We start from the raw sequence: 18,803 nt of genomic DNA on the forward strand, positions 1-18,803 counted from the left end.
TTATCAGATATTCTAATTTAGCTATAATACCGCAGCTAAAAAATATATTTATATATATTATCGTAAGCGAACTTTTACGTTTTTGTATAACGTCTGCGTTGTATGAAAACTCAAAGTCCCACAATGCAGCGTGAACAGACTGAGTAAATCGCGCCTGCGCGTTAAGCAATCTCTCTTTGGACCTACGTCTCCCACTGAAACGATGGTGAGCAGAGCTTGTTCCGATCCTAATCCTTGTCAATCTTATAGTTTCACTGCTATAAATGATATAATCGCTTATTATCAGGTTTCGTGTTGACTTTTTTTGCCATACCTAGCCTTCATTTATGTCCGTTTTGGGATTGGATCAGCAGTAAAAACGATGTTTTCATTCCCCATTGAGACAGAAATGGCGGCCACCATTGCTAAACTGTGTGAGCTCCAAGTACCGGGCAGGCTAGTGACACTAGCTCCTTAAGTCCCGGTCTTATTTTGAGCGCCCACCATTAAATAAGGCTGAACTGAAATGTGTAATGCCCCACCAAAAAGTGGTCGTTTGATACAGTTAAACGAAAAGTGCTTAGTTGACTTTAGTTAGCATTTTGGCTAACCTGCTGAAAGGAAGCTTATGTTGGCTGGCTAATGGTGACAGCAGCTTCTTCACCCTTGTTGCTCAGATTTTGCAGGAATATAGTCAGAAGTATATTTTTTTCCTCTTTCGGGGGCCACCCTGGGCGCTTCTCGCGACACTTGTTCCTGTAGTAGTAATGTCATAACGTTAGAATGCTGAAGCCATTTGCTTGTAGTTTTAAACCACAAAATCCCATGGTTACTGTATTTTCTCACTGTGTGTTCATATTCTCCACAGGCCAAGCGCACCAAGAAGGTGGGGATCGTTGGTAAATATGGCACGCGTTATGGCGCGTCGCTGAGGAAGATGGTGAAGAAAATTGAAATCTCCCAGCATGCTAAGTACACCTGCTCTTTCTGCGGAAAGGTAAGGACAACAGTGGAGACCACCCACATAATGTACAATAACAAAGACCTGGTCAGTGTTGGAGTGTTAGAAATGCTTTCTGCAGACTACGCTGCTTTCATTACATAATTGTAGTGCTCAAGGATGTGTCAAGATAAGTTGACAGTTTCCACTTTTGTGATCTCACTATGCAAATTTGTATTTACAGACCAAGATGAAGAGGAGGGCTGTTGGAATCTGGCACTGTGGGTCCTGTAGAAAGACAGTGGCTGGAGGTGCCTGGACTTACAAGTAGGTTACTTTCCCTCTTTGGTCTAATTCTGTCATTCGACTGCTGCAGATGCTGAAGTCATGATCAGAAAAGGGGTTCAAAAATTCCCTCAGCTGTTTTTTTTTGTTTTTTTTGCATCGTTAAGTTTTTATAACTTGGGTGACAGTGTGCCCACGGAGAAAGCAGGATTCTTTGTTTTCTGCTCACCCTCCACCTGCATTGATTGTGCCCTTCTACACTCAGAACCCCTGTTTGATGGTGGTGTTAAAGCCTTTAATGGTCATCAGATGTAAATAATTGTGTCCATCTGAAATAAATAAGCCAGAGTTGACTCGGTGAACATTCATATCACTCACTACATTACTTTGGAAAAAGTCTCCACTCATCTTAGAGACATAATTAAACTTTGAAATTCAATCTACTCAGCCTGAGTGATCATTTAAAGGGTATGTGTCCAGCTTTGTACTGTGCACACACTTTCTTACACGCAGTTTGCATTTTTATAATACATGACAAATGATGTAGCTATATAACTCTCCGGTGAGCTTCTGATACTCCAGCTCCACGTACCTTGGCCTGCCGCTGGTGATGGTAGTCGTTTTGCTCGACTGTGGCACATGAACCAGTTATCCACATGGTTTCGTTAGATTCCAGATAGCAGGAGGAAGACTTGTTAACAACTGGGCCAAGGTCTTCTCTAGAGAAGGAGCTTACTAATATCAAGAACTGGCACAGTAGTAACCTGGACAGAAACCAGCTTGTAGGAAAGGCAGAGGCTGGATAGATAGCAGCAAGTTTAAAAAATAAAAATGAATTACAGCAACACTGCATTCAGTTTAATAAGTAACAAAACTTAAGTGGAAATGCTTGTTTCTCTGTTGATGCTAAATGGCTTCAAAGAAAAGTGAATGTTTATGTTCTCGGTGAGTTCACAAAAACCAAGGTGGCTCTCACCACAGAGAAACGTGTCCATCCTTCAAAAACATTAAGAATCTTGTGTTTGTAGAAGCTAATAATTTGTTTTTTCTTTGCCCCCCCCCCCCCAAACTCTCTTGCAGCACAACATCCGCTGTCACAGTCAAGTCCGCTATCAGGAGGCTGAAGGAGTTGAAGGACCAGTAAACCAGCGGCCATGATAGCTGGTGGATTTGGGACTTTGTTTTCTATAATTTAACCGAGCTGGACATGTCCTCAACATCAAAAATAAAACAGTCTGGAGCGGAGTTTGTGTCTTTGTACGTTTGTTACTGTGTAGCTGTAAAATAGAAAGTGCGAGGGTTGTAACCTGCAAGAAGACTCTTCAGTAGCCCTTCATTGAGGATACTTCGGTGGAGTTCAGGTTATCTCTAAACCCTCTAAAACAGCAGGTCTTTTTGGTGGGGGGTAAAATGAGAAACCACACATCTATGGGTAACATTTTGGTTTCAGTGAAGCATCACGTGGGAATATCTCTGCAAAGTTAAAGGAAACATTGATGTTAAATTATAACTCATCTATATCTGTAACAGCTGCAGATACATGTGTTACACCCGTACACCTTTGATTACCAGTTAGGATGTCAATTTATCTATCCATCCTTGTACAGTTGCTTTAGAGTGATATCAGTTTACCTTGTATCTTTTGGTGCTGTGAGAGAAAACATACAACCTGTAAACTCCACGCAGAAAGAGCCCAGCCAAACGGCTTTAAGCTTTATTGCGACAAGTCAGCATTGCTGACTGCTCCATCGCTGTGGGACTTGTATGAGGACCATTTTGTTGAGACAAATTGCACTGCTCAAAAATACAATTTTAATGAATCAAATGGTTAGGTTGAAAATATACACTAATTTGTTGATAAGATGATGAACAGTAAATAAAAACCAAAATAATCTAACCTTTTTGGGCTGGAAGGGGAAAAAAACCGCCAAAAATTCAAAACTAAAATCTTAACACTGATCCAACCTGTTCCATGAAGCTCAGTAGCATTTATTTAAATTGATTAAATAGGTAACCCCTCTCAGCATCATAATAACTCACTCTGTTTTCACCAAAAAAGATAACAGTGGTATGTCTTTTATTTTCTAGGAATATCTGAGTACTGCGGTGTTTTCCGGACAAAGATTTAAGTGAAGCAGTATTTACTTGTATGAAATTCAATGTGAAAACCTGCTGTGCAAAAAATTGGGTACATACCAAAATTAGCTTGTTAAGTCTTTAACTTTAAATACAGGTGTGTCCAATTATAAGAAAAGGTATTTAAGGTGGCACATGGCAAGTTGTGCTTCTCTTTGACTCTCCTCTGAAGAGTGACAGCATGGGATCGTCAAGGCAACTCTCAAAGATCTGAAAACAAAGATCGTTCAGGGGAGGCTTGTATGCAAAAGCTCATTTAAATAAGCCAGATTCATTTAGGAAGAAAGAGCTTTGGACTGATGAAATAATAATTGAGTCTCATGACAAAAAGCACTTTGTATGGCAGAAGAAAAAGCTGCATTCCAAGAAAAACACCTGCTACCCACTGTCAAATTTGGTGGAGGCTTCATCATGCTGTGGGCTGTGGGGCTAGTTCATGAAGTCAACCCAACATCAACCAATTCTTCAGGATAATGTTCAAGCATCAGTCACAGAGTTTAAGTTTGTGGGGTTGACACTTCAACAAGACAATGACCCAAAACAGTTCGAAATCTACAAAGGCATCATGGGGGAAGTACAATGTTCTGGAATGGCGTCACAGTCCTCTGACTTGTAATGTTATCGAAAATCTGTGGGATGTTTTGAAGCAGGCTGTCAATACTCGGCAGACATCAGATTTAAAGGAGCTGAAGACATTTTGTACAGAAGAAACAAACATACTTCCATCCAGAAGAAAGGTTCCCAAACATTTTTATATGACTGTATATGGCACCAAGCAAGCATGTGGCAATGGTGGGAAGGAAGAACTCCCTTTTAACAGGAAGAAACCTCTGGCAGAACCAGGCTCAGGGAGGTGCAGCCATCTGCAGAGACTGATTGTGGGTGAGGGGAGGGAGACAGGACAAAAGACACACTGTAGAAGAGAGGGAAAAAAAAAAGAATAATAAGCAATGCACAGTAGTGAGGTGAAACAAAACCAATACACAACACACACACACACACACACCTAAGGCAAAAAAATAATACATTACTGATGAAATACTAATGATTCAACAGATCATAAGTATTTGAAGGAAACAGCTGTTTGCCCTCTGACCATTTATTACTAAGAATCAATGTCATTTCACATAGATAAAATTTACTGGAAGCATTGATTTTCCTTAACTATGATAAAGATTTCTTTTTTTACATTGAAATTTTTAAGACCATTAAAACTTAAGAAGAAGTCAACCGTTTACCTTTTGGGGGGGGGGGGGGCAGCTTCCGTAATGGAAGTGAAGGAAACTCGTATTTAGTCTGCAGTATTTTCAAAGGTTACAGAGATAAGGCAAAAAGCTAGCGGAGGACATCCAGAAGAGGGCGCTGTTGGTGCTACGCTCCCTCGGTTTTCCTAAGCGGGGCCCAAAAACAAGCATGGCGGCTTCCAGTGTGTTCCGACCGGGCTTGTTCAACCATAAAGTTGCAATAGTGACGGGTGGAGGCACCGGGATCGGTAAAGCTATCTCTGCGGAGCTGCTGGAGCTGGGTGAGTGAGTTCTCATAGTTGTTGTAGCGCAAAGAGTCTGAAGTGAGCAGCAGCTGAGTGACAGCAAGTGAACTTCGATACAGTTACAAACAAGTGTGTAAGAGTCGCACCAGTGACCGCGGTCAAGTGCGCGCAGGGACACTATGAAAGTGGCTGTGAGTGTTCGCTAACAGCTGGAAACCCCAAACATCTGGTGGCTGTCAGTGTTGTTTCACAATAAATTGACTCGACGCTTTATTTTGTAAAGTGCTGTAATTGTTTTTCGTGGCTGACTTGTTGGTCTTCAGGCTGCAGTGTGGTGATCTCCAGCAGAAAGGCAGACAGGCTGGAGGCAGCAGCTCGGGAGATGAGACAGAAAATCCCTCCCTCCAGTCCTGCAAGTGTCACTGCCCTGCCCTGTAACATCCGCAGCGAGGAGGAGGTGAGCATCTCTGCATCTGCTGCTCGTTTCAGTGCGTAAGTGGCTGATTTTCTTTTTGTCTTTCTGTCATTTGAAGGTGAAGGCTCTTGTGTCATCAGTGCTGAAGCGATATGACCGTATAGACTTTCTGGTGAACAACGGAGGAGGTCAGTTCAGAAGCCCTGCAGAAGACATGTCCTCTAAGGGCTGGAAGGCTGTGGTAGACACCAACCTGACAGGAACCTTCCACTGCTGCAAGGAGGGTGAGCTGGGCACAGATAACACAGGCTTTGGTGTTTGTGGTTTGGTCTCTCAGCGTGACCGTCGTTGTTCTCCCCTCCAGTCTACACAGCATGGATGAAGGAGCACGGAGGAGCCATCGTCAGCATCATCGCTAACATGTGGAACGGCTTCCCAGATGCGGCGTAAGAACAGTTTCCCTCATTACTCACACACAAATCTGCAAAATCACACAGTTTAAAAAAAATAATTTGCCTGCTGCGCGGTGTGTCTCCTCTCCCCGACAGCCACACAGGAGCAGCGAGGGCAGCGGTGGATAACTTAACTAAGAGTCTCGCCATCGAGTGGGCAGCCTCGGGGGTCCGAATCAACGCTGTTGCACCTGTGCGTACAGCTCAGCACTTAATCAGTTTTGTTTCAGTTTTTCAAGATGCGTATGAATTTCATCTCTCTGTTTGGCTGCAGGGTACAATCTTTTCCAAAACTGCGATGGAGAACTATAAAGAGTATGGACCACATCTTTTCAAGATGTCTGTTCCATTCACTCCTGCGAAGAGGCTGGGAGTGCCCGAAGAGGTTTGCAACCCAGTTCCCCAGCTTTGTTAGAGGAAAAAAGAGTCTCCTGAAAATTCCCCTTAGTGTTGTTTAAAAAAAAAAAAAAAAAAAAGAATCTAGATGACAAATGTCTCACAGTGCTCCATAAACAGTATTAGAGGATATAAAGAAGTCGTGAAGCCATACAATAGAAGGAGAAAGGTTAAAGCAAAGCTGTAATCAACAAGTTTTGAATTGCTATCTTTGTCCAGGTCTCATCTGTGGTGTGTTTCCTGCTCTCTCCTGCTGCTTCCTACATTTCTGGAGCCACGTTGAAGGTCGATGCGGGACAAAGTTTGTATAAGTCCATGTGGGAGATACCGAGTACGTACAGCTTTCTAACACAGCTGCACTGTAGTCTTCACAGTAGATTTAAGACGGGGAGCTAAAGTCTTGTGTTTGTCTCCAGACCACAGTGCATGGCCTGAAGCTCCAGAGGGGGAGAACCTGGATGCTCTGAATGAACTGGTCGACCCAAAAAGCAAACTCTGATTCACTCATGGGACGTGCGAGAGCACAAAATCCCCACGCCAAAAGGCATCGTGGACTCTGAGCCACAAACACTGTTAAGCACACCATGGTGGCCTGGTTAGAAAGTCTGTATTTGTAGTGTGTGACTGATTATTAAGAGTCTGCACATGATTGTATGTAATTAATAGCACTACAAGTGTCCAGAGGTAAAGATTTGTAACATTCCAGCTGCTGAAATGTACATATTGTTTTTCTTTCCAATTCTCTTGTCAGTAAGTCTATGAGCAAAGTTTAATAAAACTGTAAAACAGAACAATATCATTTGTGTTCTTTTTTTTCTTTTAATTTAACCTCCCCGTGTCTGTTTTGAACTCATTATCCCACAAAAGAGTCTAAAAGATCCCTGATTACATTAAACAGATGGAAAATACTTTATATCATATTTAGGAAATTCTTTTGTTACAGCAGTTGACAGGAATATGAAATGACTTTAGTACTAATAATGATAATATGTGGAAAGGGATTCTCTGCCTGGCAGATATTTTGTATTATAGAGGGTTACAGCATGCAGTATCAAAGGTTTCCTGCATCTGTTCTTGGGGAATTGTGTAAATTGCACTTGAGAAACCAAAGAATGTGATCCCCACTATTATAAATGGGAGTAAGCTCTCGACAGCATGTAGATGATTACAAACTGTTCTCGCAGTTTTGGCCTGTGTGCGTTTTAGTTTCGCTCTTACACCAGGCCACAGGGAAGCGGCGTTTGGAAATAACAGTTAGAACAAATGCAAACAGAAAAAACGCCTCTTGCTAACGTAATGCTTCCCTCTTTGTATGTGTGAAGTTGAGGTTTAATTGATATATTATCCAATAATTGGTCGGTGGTTTTAACCAGGCAGGTAATACAGTGAATAATGTTAATTATTTAAAGGTAGTTAATCGCTGATTTGTTCGAGGAAGTGAAATCGTGAATGTCAGCATTTTTGTGTTTGTTACGTTTACGATTACAACATATATCACAGAAACTCCAGTAAAAAGAAACTCCCTATTCACGCTTCCACTTTCGTCTCACTTTACGGAAGCACAGCTTCATACATTTTGCGGTCAGCATTACTAAAACATGGACCACAGTAGTAAGCAGTGCTATTACATCCAGGCTGAAGTACTGGAACCAGTAGAGTTCATGGAGAGCCGATTTGAAGTGCTTTGCTCCTTTATGCCGCATAACAAATTCTGACTCCCTCGGCCTTCCTAAGCGGTACCTCGCAACAAGCATGGGGGCTTCCAGTGTGTTCCGACCGGGCTTGTTCAACCATAAAGTTGCAATAGTGACGGGTGGAGGCACCGGGATCGGTAAAGCTATCTCTGCGGAGCTGCTGGAGCTGGGTGAGTGAGTTCTCACAGTTGTTGTAGCGCAAAGAGTCTGAAGTGAGCAGCAGCTGAGTGACAGCAAGTGAACTTCGATACAGTTACAAACAAGTCTGTAAGAGTCGCACCAGTGACCGCGGTCAAGTGCGCGCAGGGACACTGTGAAAGTGGCTGTGAGTGTTCGCTAACAGCTGGAAACACCAAACATCTGGTGGCTGTCAGTGTTGTTTCACAATAAATTGACTCGAAGCTTTATTTTGGAAAGTGCTGTAATTGTTTTTCGTGGCTGACTTGTTGGTCTTCAGGCTGCAGTGTGGTGATCTCCAGCAGAAAGGCAGACAGGCTGGAGGCAGCAGCTCGGGAGATGAGACAGAAAATCCCTCCCTCCAGTCCTGCAAGTGTCACTGCTCTGCCCTGTAACATCCGCAGCGAGGAGGAGGTGAGCATCTCTGCATCTGCTGCTCGTTTCAGTGCGTAAGTGGCTGATTTTCTTTTTGTCTTTCTGTCATTTGAAGGTGAAGGCTCTTGTGTCATCAGTGCTGAAGCGATATGACCGTATAGACTTTCTGGTGAACAACGGAGGAGGTCAGTTCAGAAGCCCTGCAGAAGACATGTCCTCTAAGGGCTGGAAGGCTGTGGTAGACACCAACCTGACAGGAACCTTCCACTGCTGCAAAGAGGGTGAGCTGGGCACAGATAACACAGGCTTTGGTGTTTGTGGTTTGGTCTCTCAGCGTGACCGTCGTTGTTCTCCCCTCCAGTCTACACAGCATGGATGAAGGAGCACGGAGGAGCCATCGTCAGCATCATCGCTAACATGTGGAACGGCTTCCCAGATGCGGCGTAAGAACAGTTTCCCTCATTATTTACACACAAATCTGCAAAATCACACAGTTAAAAACTAAAAAGTTAAAATAAATAAATAAATATATTATATTATATTATATTATATTATATTATATTATATTATATTATATTATATTATATTATATTATATTTACCTGCTGCGCGGTGTGTCTCCTCTCCCCGACAGCCACACAGGAGCAGCGAGGGCAGCGGTGGATAACTTAACTAAGAGTCTCGCCATCGAGTGGGCAGCCTCGGGGGTCCGAATCAACGCTGTTGCACCTGTGCGTACAGCTCAGCACTTAATCAGTTTTGTTTCAGTTTTTCAAGATGCGTATGAATTTCATCTCTCTGTTTGGCTGCAGGGTAAAATCTTTTCCAAAACTGCGATGGAGAACTATAAAGGGAATAGACCACATCTTTTCAAGATGTCTGTTCCATTCACTCCTGCGAAGAGGCTGGGAGTGCCCGAAGAGGTTTGCAACCCAGTTCCCCAGCTTTGTTAGAGGAAAAAAGAGTCTCCTGAAAAATGTGATATAGACAGAATCACTTTTACACATAAGTCGGAGTAATTCTAATTCTGAAAAACGAAAAATGAACCCAGACCCCAAAGGTCTATAAACAGTATTAGAGGATATAAAGAAGTTGTGAAGCCATACAATAGAAGAAGAAAGGTTAAAGCAAAGCTGTAATCAACAATTTTTGAATTGCTATCTTTGTCCAGGTCTCATCTGCGGTGTGTTTCCTGCTCTCTCCTGCTGCTTCCTACATTTCTGGAGCCACGTTGAAGGTCGATGCGGGACAAAGTTTGTATACATCCATGTGGGAGATACCGAGTACGTACAGCTTTCTAACACAGCTGCACTGTAGTCTTCACAGTAGATTTAATACGAGGAGCTAAAGTCTTGTGTTTGTCTCCAGACCACAGTGCATGGCCTGAGGCTCCAGAGGGGGAGAACCTGGATGCTCTGAATGAACTGGTCGACCCAAAAAGCAAACTCTGATTCACTCATGGGACGTGCGAGAGCACAAAATCCCCACACCAAAAGGCATCGTGGACTCTGAGCCACAAACACTGTTAAGCACACCATGGTGGCCTGGTTAGAAAGTCTGTATTTGTAGTGTGTGACTGATTATTAAGAGTCTGCACATGATTGTATGTAATTAATAGCACTACAAGTGTCCAGAGGTAAAGATTTGTAACATTCCAGCTGCTGAAATGTACATATCGTTTTTCTTTCCAATTCTCTTGTCAGTAAGTCTATGAGCAAAGTTTAATAAAACTGTAAAACAGAACAATATCATTTGTGTTCTTTTTTTTCTTTTAATTTAACCTCCCCGTGTCTGTTTTGAACTCATTATCCCACAAAAGAGTCTAAAAGATCCCTGATTACATTAAACAGATGGAAAATACTTTATATCATATTTAGGAAATTCTTTTGTTACAGCAGTTGACAGGAATATGAAATGACTTTAGTACTAATAATGATAATATGTGGAAAGGGATTCTCTGCCTGGCAGATATTTTGTATTATAGAGGGTTACAGCATGCAGTATCAAAGGTTTCCTGCATCTGTTCTTGGGGAATTGTGTAAATTGCACTTGAGAAACCAAAGAATGTGATCCCCACTATTATAAATGGGAGTAAGCTCTCGACAGCATGTAGATGATTACAAACTGTTCTCGCAGTTTTGGCCTGTGTGCGTTTTAGTTTCGCTCTTACACCAGGCCACAGGGAAGCGGCGTTTGGAAATAACAGTTAGAACAAATGCAAACAGAAAAAACGCCTCTTGCTAACGTAATGCTTGCCTCCTTGTATGTGTGAAGTTGAGGTTTAATTGATATATTATCCAATATGTGGTAATTATTTAAAGGTAGTGAATACCTGTTAACTTTGTTCGAGGAAGTGAAAATAGCGAATCTCAGCATTTTTGTGTCGTTTACAATTACAACATATATCACAGTAACCCCAGTAAAAAACAACCACACAAACTGTCCTTATTCCTGCTTCCTCTTCCGTCTCAGTTTACGGAAGCATAGCTTCATACATTTTGCTGTCAACATTACAAAAACAAGCACCACAGTAGTCAGCAGTGCTATTACATCCAGGCTGAAGTACTGGAACCAGTAGAGTTCATGGAGAGCTGATTTGAGATGCTTCGCCCCTTTATGACGCATCACAAATTCTGTCCAATACACTGAAAGCTCAAGCGGGTCCGACAGCCGGTCATTATGAAGATCTGACAGCTTCTTCATGTTCTCTTTATACCTGGAAACACACAGATGAACGGGCAGGCTTTTTTAAATGACAGTGAGCTGAGTTGGATCATATGTAAAGCTCTTTCAAGAACAAATGGTACAGTGGTGATTGAAGGTTAGAGTTTTTTATTTTTTGCAATTAATGTGACCACCATCAGGTTTAACACAAGTTCTAAAATTAGATAATGTGATGTGGACCCAGCTGAACAAATGAGAGCCTTTTATTTACTTAGGAAAAAGTCACTCATTGCATACCTGTGGGGTGGGGGGGGAGTATGACAGCCTGCACCCTGTTTTAGTTTAAAGCACAGGGATCTGTCCAAATCTGATATTCAGGACACTCAGAAATACACTGAGGCACAAATAAAGGACATTTCTGAGGATATCAGTAAAAGGGTATCTGATGCTCAGGCTGAAAAAATGATAGAAGTCAGACTGTGCGAATACAGGGAATTCAGGACCAGTGTTACACTCTTTGGTGTGCTTGACCACCAAGGAGTCACCCTCATGTAGCTGCAATCATGACTACACATAAAATAGTCATTTGTGAAATGAGACACCCCAAAAGCCATCCACACTTCAATAATGTATATGAAATTAAATATGATTTCCAGCCTGCATCCTTATAAGAACCTAAATCTAAAACAAAATGACTAAAGATAATAAAGTAAAACAGCTTTGATTGTATAATTTAAGTACTTTCAAATAGAAAGTCACCATAGTCTTCAGATGTTTGTGGTGTGCACGGTGGTCCTGCAAATAGATACCCCCGACGTCCCATAAAGAACGCCCATGACTGTCACCTGTTTGCTAAAGATTTGCTTGTTTGAAAAAAATGTTTTGTAGACCAAAGTGGAAAGTTTTGGTTAAATGACAAGAATCATGTAGATCTGAAAACGTCACATTGTGAGCCGTCTGCTGACTCCCTCACCTGCTGTCATTGATGACCTCCTTCAGTCCCTTCAGAAGAGTTTCTGTATTAATGTCTAAAATGTTCAACACGATTCCTACACCTCTGCTGGCCATCCTCGCAGCGTTGTCCGGCTGGTCCCCTCTCCGGGGCACCATCAGCATGGGAACGGCGTGACACAGTCCCTCAAACACACCATGTGAGCCAGCGTGAGTGATGAATGCACGGGCTCCTGGGTGAGCTAAGACACAAAACATGCAGAAATATCAGATATTTTGATATGTGACACATCGGCGTGCTTCACATTTCAGGATGTGCTGCTGCAGACACACACCTAGCAGGTCATTCTGTGGGACCCATTTCATCATCTTCACATTTTCCGGGACATTGTCAGGAACCTTTCCAGTGTATCTCCATATGACCTGTCATAGTTTTATTGTAGATTAAGAGTAGCTGTATTTATTTATGACACAAGATACACTGTATGCTGATATACCTTCTGTGGAATCTGTCTGAAGGCCTCCAGAAAGACAGAGGTGATTTCCTCTGGCAGATCTGACACCATGGAGCCCAGAGTAAACACTACAAACCCGTGCTCTCCAGACACCCAGGAATCCAGATCCTGACAAAACACAAACTTGCTTAAGTACTTTGCATTTATCTCTCTTACCTTATTGGTCTTACAGTCCTACGGTAAGTGGTGTCAATCAGAATGTTCATAAATGTATGTAGAGTCTAAAACTCATAAAGTCTTACTGGGGGCAGAGGATGTTTCACATTGCAATTGATTCCACCAACCAGTACAATATTGGGCATGAGTGGGCGTGGGAAATCCAGTGTGAAATCACTCCTGTTTAAATACAGCAAAGTGCTTTTTGGTTTCTTACACTCACGCAGGCAGCAAATGTCAACAATACACAGACATTGCATGTGTTACCTCAGCAGCCAGATATCAGAGTCTGAAAGCACTTCAGCCACACCCACGTTCTCTCCGAGGAAGTCACGGGTTATTTGGTCAAAGCGCCAATACAGCAGTTTGCAAAACAGCGGCTCCACCAATGCCATCTGTGGGTCAGAGGCATTACAGGAAAATAATACACCACCAAAACTGAAGGCATAAATCCGAGACTTACTGTAATACTAATAATACTGAAACCACAAACCACCAGTGTTTTGTTCGTGACCATACATTGTCTGAAAGAAGATTAAAAATAACATTCCTGGAAAAGCTGTACTTTAAGGCTTGAATGTGCTAACTTCTGCCTGTCTCACCAAAGTGTTGATAAGTCTCTCCTTGAAGCTCATTTTATCCGTGTATCCAGTGAAAAATCGAGGAACGTATGAGGGCGGAGATGGGCAGCCAGCAGACTTCATGTCCAAGTGACACGGGATTCCTCTCAGCAGATTGACAGTAGGGAGACCTGAAAGTGATTGAGTAATGATAGGTGAGAAAATGTGCAGGTGTACAAGCAAACGGATAACCTGAGTGCAGAGGAGCTCACCTAATTTCCGAGCTATTAATGAGCCCGTGGGAACCATTGGGTCTGTCAAGACGGCATCAAATTCCTACGAAGTGAAACAGGGAGAAGATGGAAAAACAGAGGAGTCAATCTTTCACTGTGTTTCAGCGCTACACTCTCTTGCATACATGGTTCACACATGGAGGATTTTACAGATTGTAGGTACAAAGCCATAAAGTGGTTAAACTGGACCTATGATGCTCATTTGAAACTAGGGCGCCATTGCATGACTCACAGTTCAGTTTTTATCCTTTATTGGACCTTTGTGTATCCCCCGAGTTCATCAAGTGACTCAGATCTACTTACACATACACTGACCGAGCAGTAAAGGCAAGTCAGGCACAGGTTGAAGTCCACACACACACACACACACACACACACACACACACACACACACACACACACACACACACACACACACACACACACACACACACACACACAAGCTGGCAACAAACATTACTACCAACTCAAACAAATGGACCTACTTAAATGAGACAAAGGGGAAACTTAAATAGTGGCTGATGAGCCCACAAAGACATAAAAAGAGGTAGACCACGCAAGAAACTAACGGAAACTAACATTCAATCCCACCCCCCAATGATCCGCAGTTGTGGTATGACCTCCATATAGTCTTGCTCTGCCCCTTTTCAACTTCTTAGCTCATCAACAAAAGGGACTTTGAGCAGCTGCTACTGAGAAAACTTGGGGAAAACTAGTGTGCAAATGTGCACACTTATCTTAGAATACAGTATTATGTGATTGTATAAGTAAATTAATTCTAAACCAAAACCAATTCCTTATTACCCTGTAAATTAAATCCTATATTTAAAGAAAGTAAAATATAAGTGTAGTGTTATGTATAAATCTATTGTAGCACTGCGATGTTTGGTAGATATTACCCAATGTGTTTGGCTGTAACTGCAGCCATCACACACTTCCCCTCTTTAAACCTCTCGCTGTCTGCAGAGCAGTTATCCTCGCCGGAGATGTGGTTGATGGTGAATCCAAATGGCTGGATTCCAAGGTACCATCCCGTGATCCTTCCAGTTGTGTCCTTCATCTTCTCTATCCATTGAAGAGTCTTGTGGTCCGCTTCCAATATGAACTCCCATCCAAGAAGATAATACTTAAAGGAATAGCATCATCAAGCTGCAGCAAAATCAGACATGTCAGACAGTACCTGATCCATCAGTGTACGGAACGTCGCTGGGGCACCATGCAGTCCAAAAGGCACGACTTTAAACTGGAACAAGTCCCGTGGGGTCCGGAAAGCAGTCAGCTCTTTTGAGCGCCCAGTCAGTGGTACCTGCTAATAACCCTTGCAGAGGTCTATTGTTGTTAGATATCTGGCCTTCCCAAGGTGCTCAACTATGTCATCAATGCGGGGAGTTGGATGTGAATCAAATTGGGAAGGTCACAACTTTGTTGGAGCTTGACCTGATTAAAGCACTCAGGATTAACAATATAGATGGAAAATTTACATACAAAAAAGAGGACCTGGCATGGATCTGCGTGAACCCTAATAAAAGTGAAATAATGGACTGTCATTCACTTCCTCTTATGGAGGATTTGTCCACAAAACTGGCTGGTGCTACACACTACAGCCAGAATGATTTAACCTGAGCTTATCATCAACTGCCTCTTCACCCTGACAGTCGCAGTGTTACGGACTTGCTTCAGCACCTTCTGCCTTTGAGAAGATGATGCACACAGCTCTGAAACATCTGCCAGGAGTGATCAGGCTCTCACTACTCTGCTAAGAACTAAAGAGATTAACAGAGCTGGCATGAGGATTGCACGTTGGTCAACTAGACTGATGTGTTTACAGTACAACATGGAGTATCGTCCTGGAAGCCAGAATATCATGGCAGACTGCCTGTCACGTGTTTCCCTGCATACCACTAACACAGCTGAAGATGCTGAACAGGATTTAATCACAGAGATAGCTGAAATCTCTCCTCTCTCATGATCACTTCCACTTTTTGATTTTAAAGCAGAACGTGAGGATTGCCCCAAACTAACAAAACTGAGACTGACCATTCTTTCACGCTGGCCGAAAGTGAAAAAGTCCCTTCTAGATGAAGTCAAACCTTACTTCCTCTTGCGAAATGAACTGGCAGCAGAGTCACGAAGTCAAGAGCCGAGAAGAACATGAAACCATAGTTCGCACTAAACGACGCCTTAGAGAACTGCGCTGTTGGCCACACATAGATGAAACTGTCCACACAATTCTGTCAGCCTGCACATCCTGCCAGGCTTGTTATAAAACGGCTACTGTTTCACCTGCCCCACTGCAACCCATCAAGTTTCCAGAAGGTCCATTTCAACGTGTTGTGGTCGACATTGTTGGTCCATTTCAACATGAGACCTATGACTGCAGGTTTGTTACTGACTTTTTTAGTAAGTGGCCTGAAGTTGCATTCACCCCAAATGCCACAACTGCAACTGCTTGCATTCCTTACTTCTGTTTTTGCCCGTGAAGGAAACCCCTGCACCATTACCACCAATAATGGGCCACAGTTCACATCCACTGCCTTTACTGATCAGAGTTCTTTCCTTCTCAGTGATGGGAAGAGATGGAACGCAGCACGTCTTTCACTCTGCCCAGACAGCTCAAAAGAAGCACCAAGAGCTGATATGGCGAAGGAAAACATCAGCGTAACACAGATAGTCACACGTTCAACGCTGCAAAGACATAGGCAGCCCCCAACATAGACAAAAGACAATGTCACGAGAAAGGTCAGGGGTTGAAGGTAAACTTCCGACTGTGCCAGACACTGTTATGCTAATCTGACAAAGGATGTGTTGGGGAAACAAAAATGTGAATTTAAAGTACTTATGCTTAATTTCAGTCATGACCTCTGCCATAGTGTTTGGTGTTTTCAAAAGAAAGAAAAAAACAAAAACAAAGGTAAACCTGATTTAGTTATTGAACTACGGGTTCAATAACTAAATGAACTAAAAGTTGGAGAAGCGAAGTTAAAAGCAGATACTTGGCCTTTTTGATCCACGTGGTTCATCTCAGACACCATGCTTTATTTTTGCCATTACAATTCCTTAAGTTGCCAGAAGTATAAAACTGGACTGAAGCTTAAACACCCTTAAAAGTAAACATGTTGTTTAATGTTTGATTAATACCTGCACTTTACTTTAGCTGAGAATTGATTTTCGGGTAAAAGGGGACATGTTGTGTTTACAAGCTTATGTAGACTGAATCAATGTTACGTGCTTCTATGGGTGCTATTACTCCTTCAGGCCAGTGGTGCCACTGTGAAACAGGTAAATGAGGAGAAGAGAGAAGAAGTGGAAGACTGCGATGTGAGCAGTTTTCGGTAACATTAAAGTGTGCCTAAAAAGAAACCATCGTCTCCGGTGTTATATACAAACACAACACTCCTCTGTATTTGTACTCACCTGCTGGGCCAAGTGTGATATGATACTGGCATTGAAGAGCAACTTCTCTGCAGTGATGTGCAGAAAATCAGAAATGGCCTGGAACTGTGTGAACCGTCTCTTGATCTTCTCCATGAAAGGCTGTGAGGATTTTTTCATTATGTCTTTGTGTTTGGACATCACAGAGTCGATGTAAGCCTTGTCATAAGGTACAGGATAGGTCAAAGTGTCATAGTGTTTCCCCGGGCCCATTCGTATGGTGGTCTCTGGCATCACCACCGTAACTCTGTGTCCACGGCGACCCATTTCCTGGGCAATGGCTTTAAAACCTACCCAGGGACTCCCATCCATGGGCACCACGAGCAAGTTGCCTAAAAACTGTGAAAAACTTGCAGGCTTGGTGTGATTGGCTTCAGCCTCTTCTGTCTTCATCTTGTTCTCAGAACTGGACTTTTCTCTATCTGCAGCACCGCTAATTTCCATGGCCACGTTAAGTAGCAAAAACATAAAGACTCCTGCTGTCCTCATTGTTCTTAGTCAGTGTACCAACCGCTAACTGAATTGAGCACAGAAAAAATTTGGGGGGAATGACAAAGGAAACACCCCCTTCCCTGAGCTTTAGGTTCTGCAGCTGTGAACCAGGATCTTCTCTCTGCAGACTCCTCTGAATACGTTGTTTGAATTCCTCAGTGAATTAGCAGATTGGATTTGTGTGTGTTCAAAGTCCTTCCTGTCTCTGTTGGGAATCTAGGTGAGAGGAGCATGAGCGCAATAACCCTGCAAAAATCAAATACTGACTTCCCTATGCCGTGCTGTCATGCTACCTCCCCGGCGAAGGCGTCGGGGTAGGCGCAGTGGTCGGCTGGTTAAACTCAAGCTCTCCTTGGTGCATTGTCCCACTACCGTCAAAGGAATACATAGATTATTTCCTGGAGTTCTTGTGCATTGACGTTTCCTGGACCCTGTGAATTCCTGCCTCATCCCCGTGGTCGGCCTGAATGACGCACGGTTCGTTGTGACCCCTGTCCTCCTCAGCTCAAAATGTGCCAGGCGAAACTTCACAATCTGAGGCCCCTGTGTCAGGCTCCCTATGCTGCTGATGCTCATACTTCTGCCCCAGCTCCTGTCAGGATTGGCCTGGTAAATGCCAAATTGCTGGTGAACAAATCTTTTATTCTGAAGGAGTTATTTACCTCCTGGAACCTGGACTTGAGTCTTGGCTTAACACTAGTGAGTCCAGTATTTTATCTGAACTTTTACCTGTTCCTATTTTAACACACCAAGGACATCAGGGAGAGGAGGGGGTATGGGGGTTGTTTTCAGAAAGGATTTTAAATGTAAACAGTGCTTTTTACAGCCTTTGTCTTCCAGCTTTGAGCTGACGTGTTTTGAAGTCAATTGCTCTAACTCAGTGCTCTTTGCTGTTATTTATCGCCCCCATTAATAAAATAAGACCTTCATAATGACTTTTCAGAATTTCTATGTGGGATTATGATCAACTACAATCATGTTCTTATTGTGGGAGATTTTAATATCCATGTCTGCTGTCCTGACAAACTTCTGGTGAAAGAGTTTTTAAGCCTTATTGACTCTTTTAATCTGGTCCAGTCCGTACCTGGTCCCACATATGAACACGGACACACACTAGACCTGGTCTTGTCACACAGTCTACCTGTGTCTAACGTGAAAGTGTCTGACTCTGCCATTTCTGACCATATGGCTGTATTTTCACGCACTACAGTTCAAACCATTGCTCCTGTTCGCTGCTGTCAGATCATTAACTCTTCCACTGCCGTTCAGTTCTCCTCTGCTTTTAGCCAGCTGTCTGTCCCCGCTGATCTCACTCCCTTGGACACAGAGGACCTCAGCTCTTGGTTTGAATCTTCTTGCCCAACTATCCTGGACTCTGTGGCACCATTAAAAACCAGGCAGCC

At 43.0% G+C, this 18,803-nt stretch overlaps 4 protein-coding genes across 4 annotated transcripts; 3 read left to right on the top strand and 1 right to left on the bottom strand.

The window, feature by feature from the left end:
* The first annotated feature begins 57 nt into the window (after window positions 1–57).
* On the top strand, window positions 58–2,449 carry rpl37a (ribosomal protein L37a). The gene is made up of 4 exons (XM_031756051.2): window positions 58–205; window positions 848–976; window positions 1,164–1,246; window positions 2,285–2,449. The coding sequence occupies exons 1-4, from the start codon at window positions 203–205 to the stop codon at window positions 2,346–2,348; spliced, it is 279 nt and encodes a 92-aa protein (XP_031611911.1). The 5' UTR covers window positions 58–202; the 3' UTR covers window positions 2,349–2,449.
* A 2,231-nt stretch (window positions 2,450–4,680) lies between these two features.
* LOC116332946 (peroxisomal trans-2-enoyl-CoA reductase-like) lies at window positions 4,681–6,888 on the top strand. Its single transcript, XM_039602630.1, has 8 exons — window positions 4,681–4,865; window positions 5,153–5,286; window positions 5,363–5,528; window positions 5,609–5,690; window positions 5,793–5,889; window positions 5,971–6,081; window positions 6,312–6,423; window positions 6,509–6,888. Exons 1-8 carry the CDS (start codon window positions 4,754–4,756, stop codon window positions 6,589–6,591), a joined length of 897 nt encoding a protein of 298 aa, XP_039458564.1. The 5' UTR covers window positions 4,681–4,753; the 3' UTR covers window positions 6,592–6,888.
* A 706-nt stretch (window positions 6,889–7,594) lies between these two features.
* LOC116332954 (peroxisomal trans-2-enoyl-CoA reductase-like) lies at window positions 7,595–10,080 on the top strand. Its single transcript, XM_039602629.1, has 8 exons — window positions 7,595–7,956; window positions 8,244–8,377; window positions 8,454–8,619; window positions 8,700–8,781; window positions 8,972–9,068; window positions 9,150–9,260; window positions 9,509–9,620; window positions 9,706–10,080. The coding sequence occupies exons 1-8, from the start codon at window positions 7,845–7,847 to the stop codon at window positions 9,786–9,788; spliced, it is 897 nt and encodes a 298-aa protein (XP_039458563.1). The 5' UTR covers window positions 7,595–7,844; the 3' UTR covers window positions 9,789–10,080.
* Window positions 10,081–10,174: 94 nt separating this feature from the next.
* On the bottom strand, window positions 10,175–18,082 carry LOC116321547 (UDP-glucuronosyltransferase-like). Its single transcript, XM_039602627.1, has 9 exons — window positions 16,891–18,082; window positions 13,456–13,519; window positions 13,226–13,374; window positions 12,891–13,018; window positions 12,710–12,803; window positions 12,450–12,575; window positions 12,288–12,375; window positions 11,975–12,194; window positions 10,175–11,053 (listed from the first exon to the last, which is right to left on the bottom strand). Exons 1-9 carry the CDS (start codon window positions 17,395–17,397, stop codon window positions 10,783–10,785), a joined length of 1,647 nt encoding a protein of 548 aa, XP_039458561.1. The 5' UTR covers window positions 17,398–18,082; the 3' UTR covers window positions 10,175–10,782.
* Window positions 18,083–18,803: the final 721 nt, after the last annotated feature.

This window comes from Oreochromis aureus, linkage group 18, assembly GCF_013358895.1.
Source record: "Oreochromis aureus strain Israel breed Guangdong linkage group 18, ZZ_aureus, whole genome shotgun sequence".
In the NCBI taxonomy this organism is placed as follows: domain Eukaryota; kingdom Metazoa; phylum Chordata; class Actinopteri; order Cichliformes; family Cichlidae; genus Oreochromis; species Oreochromis aureus.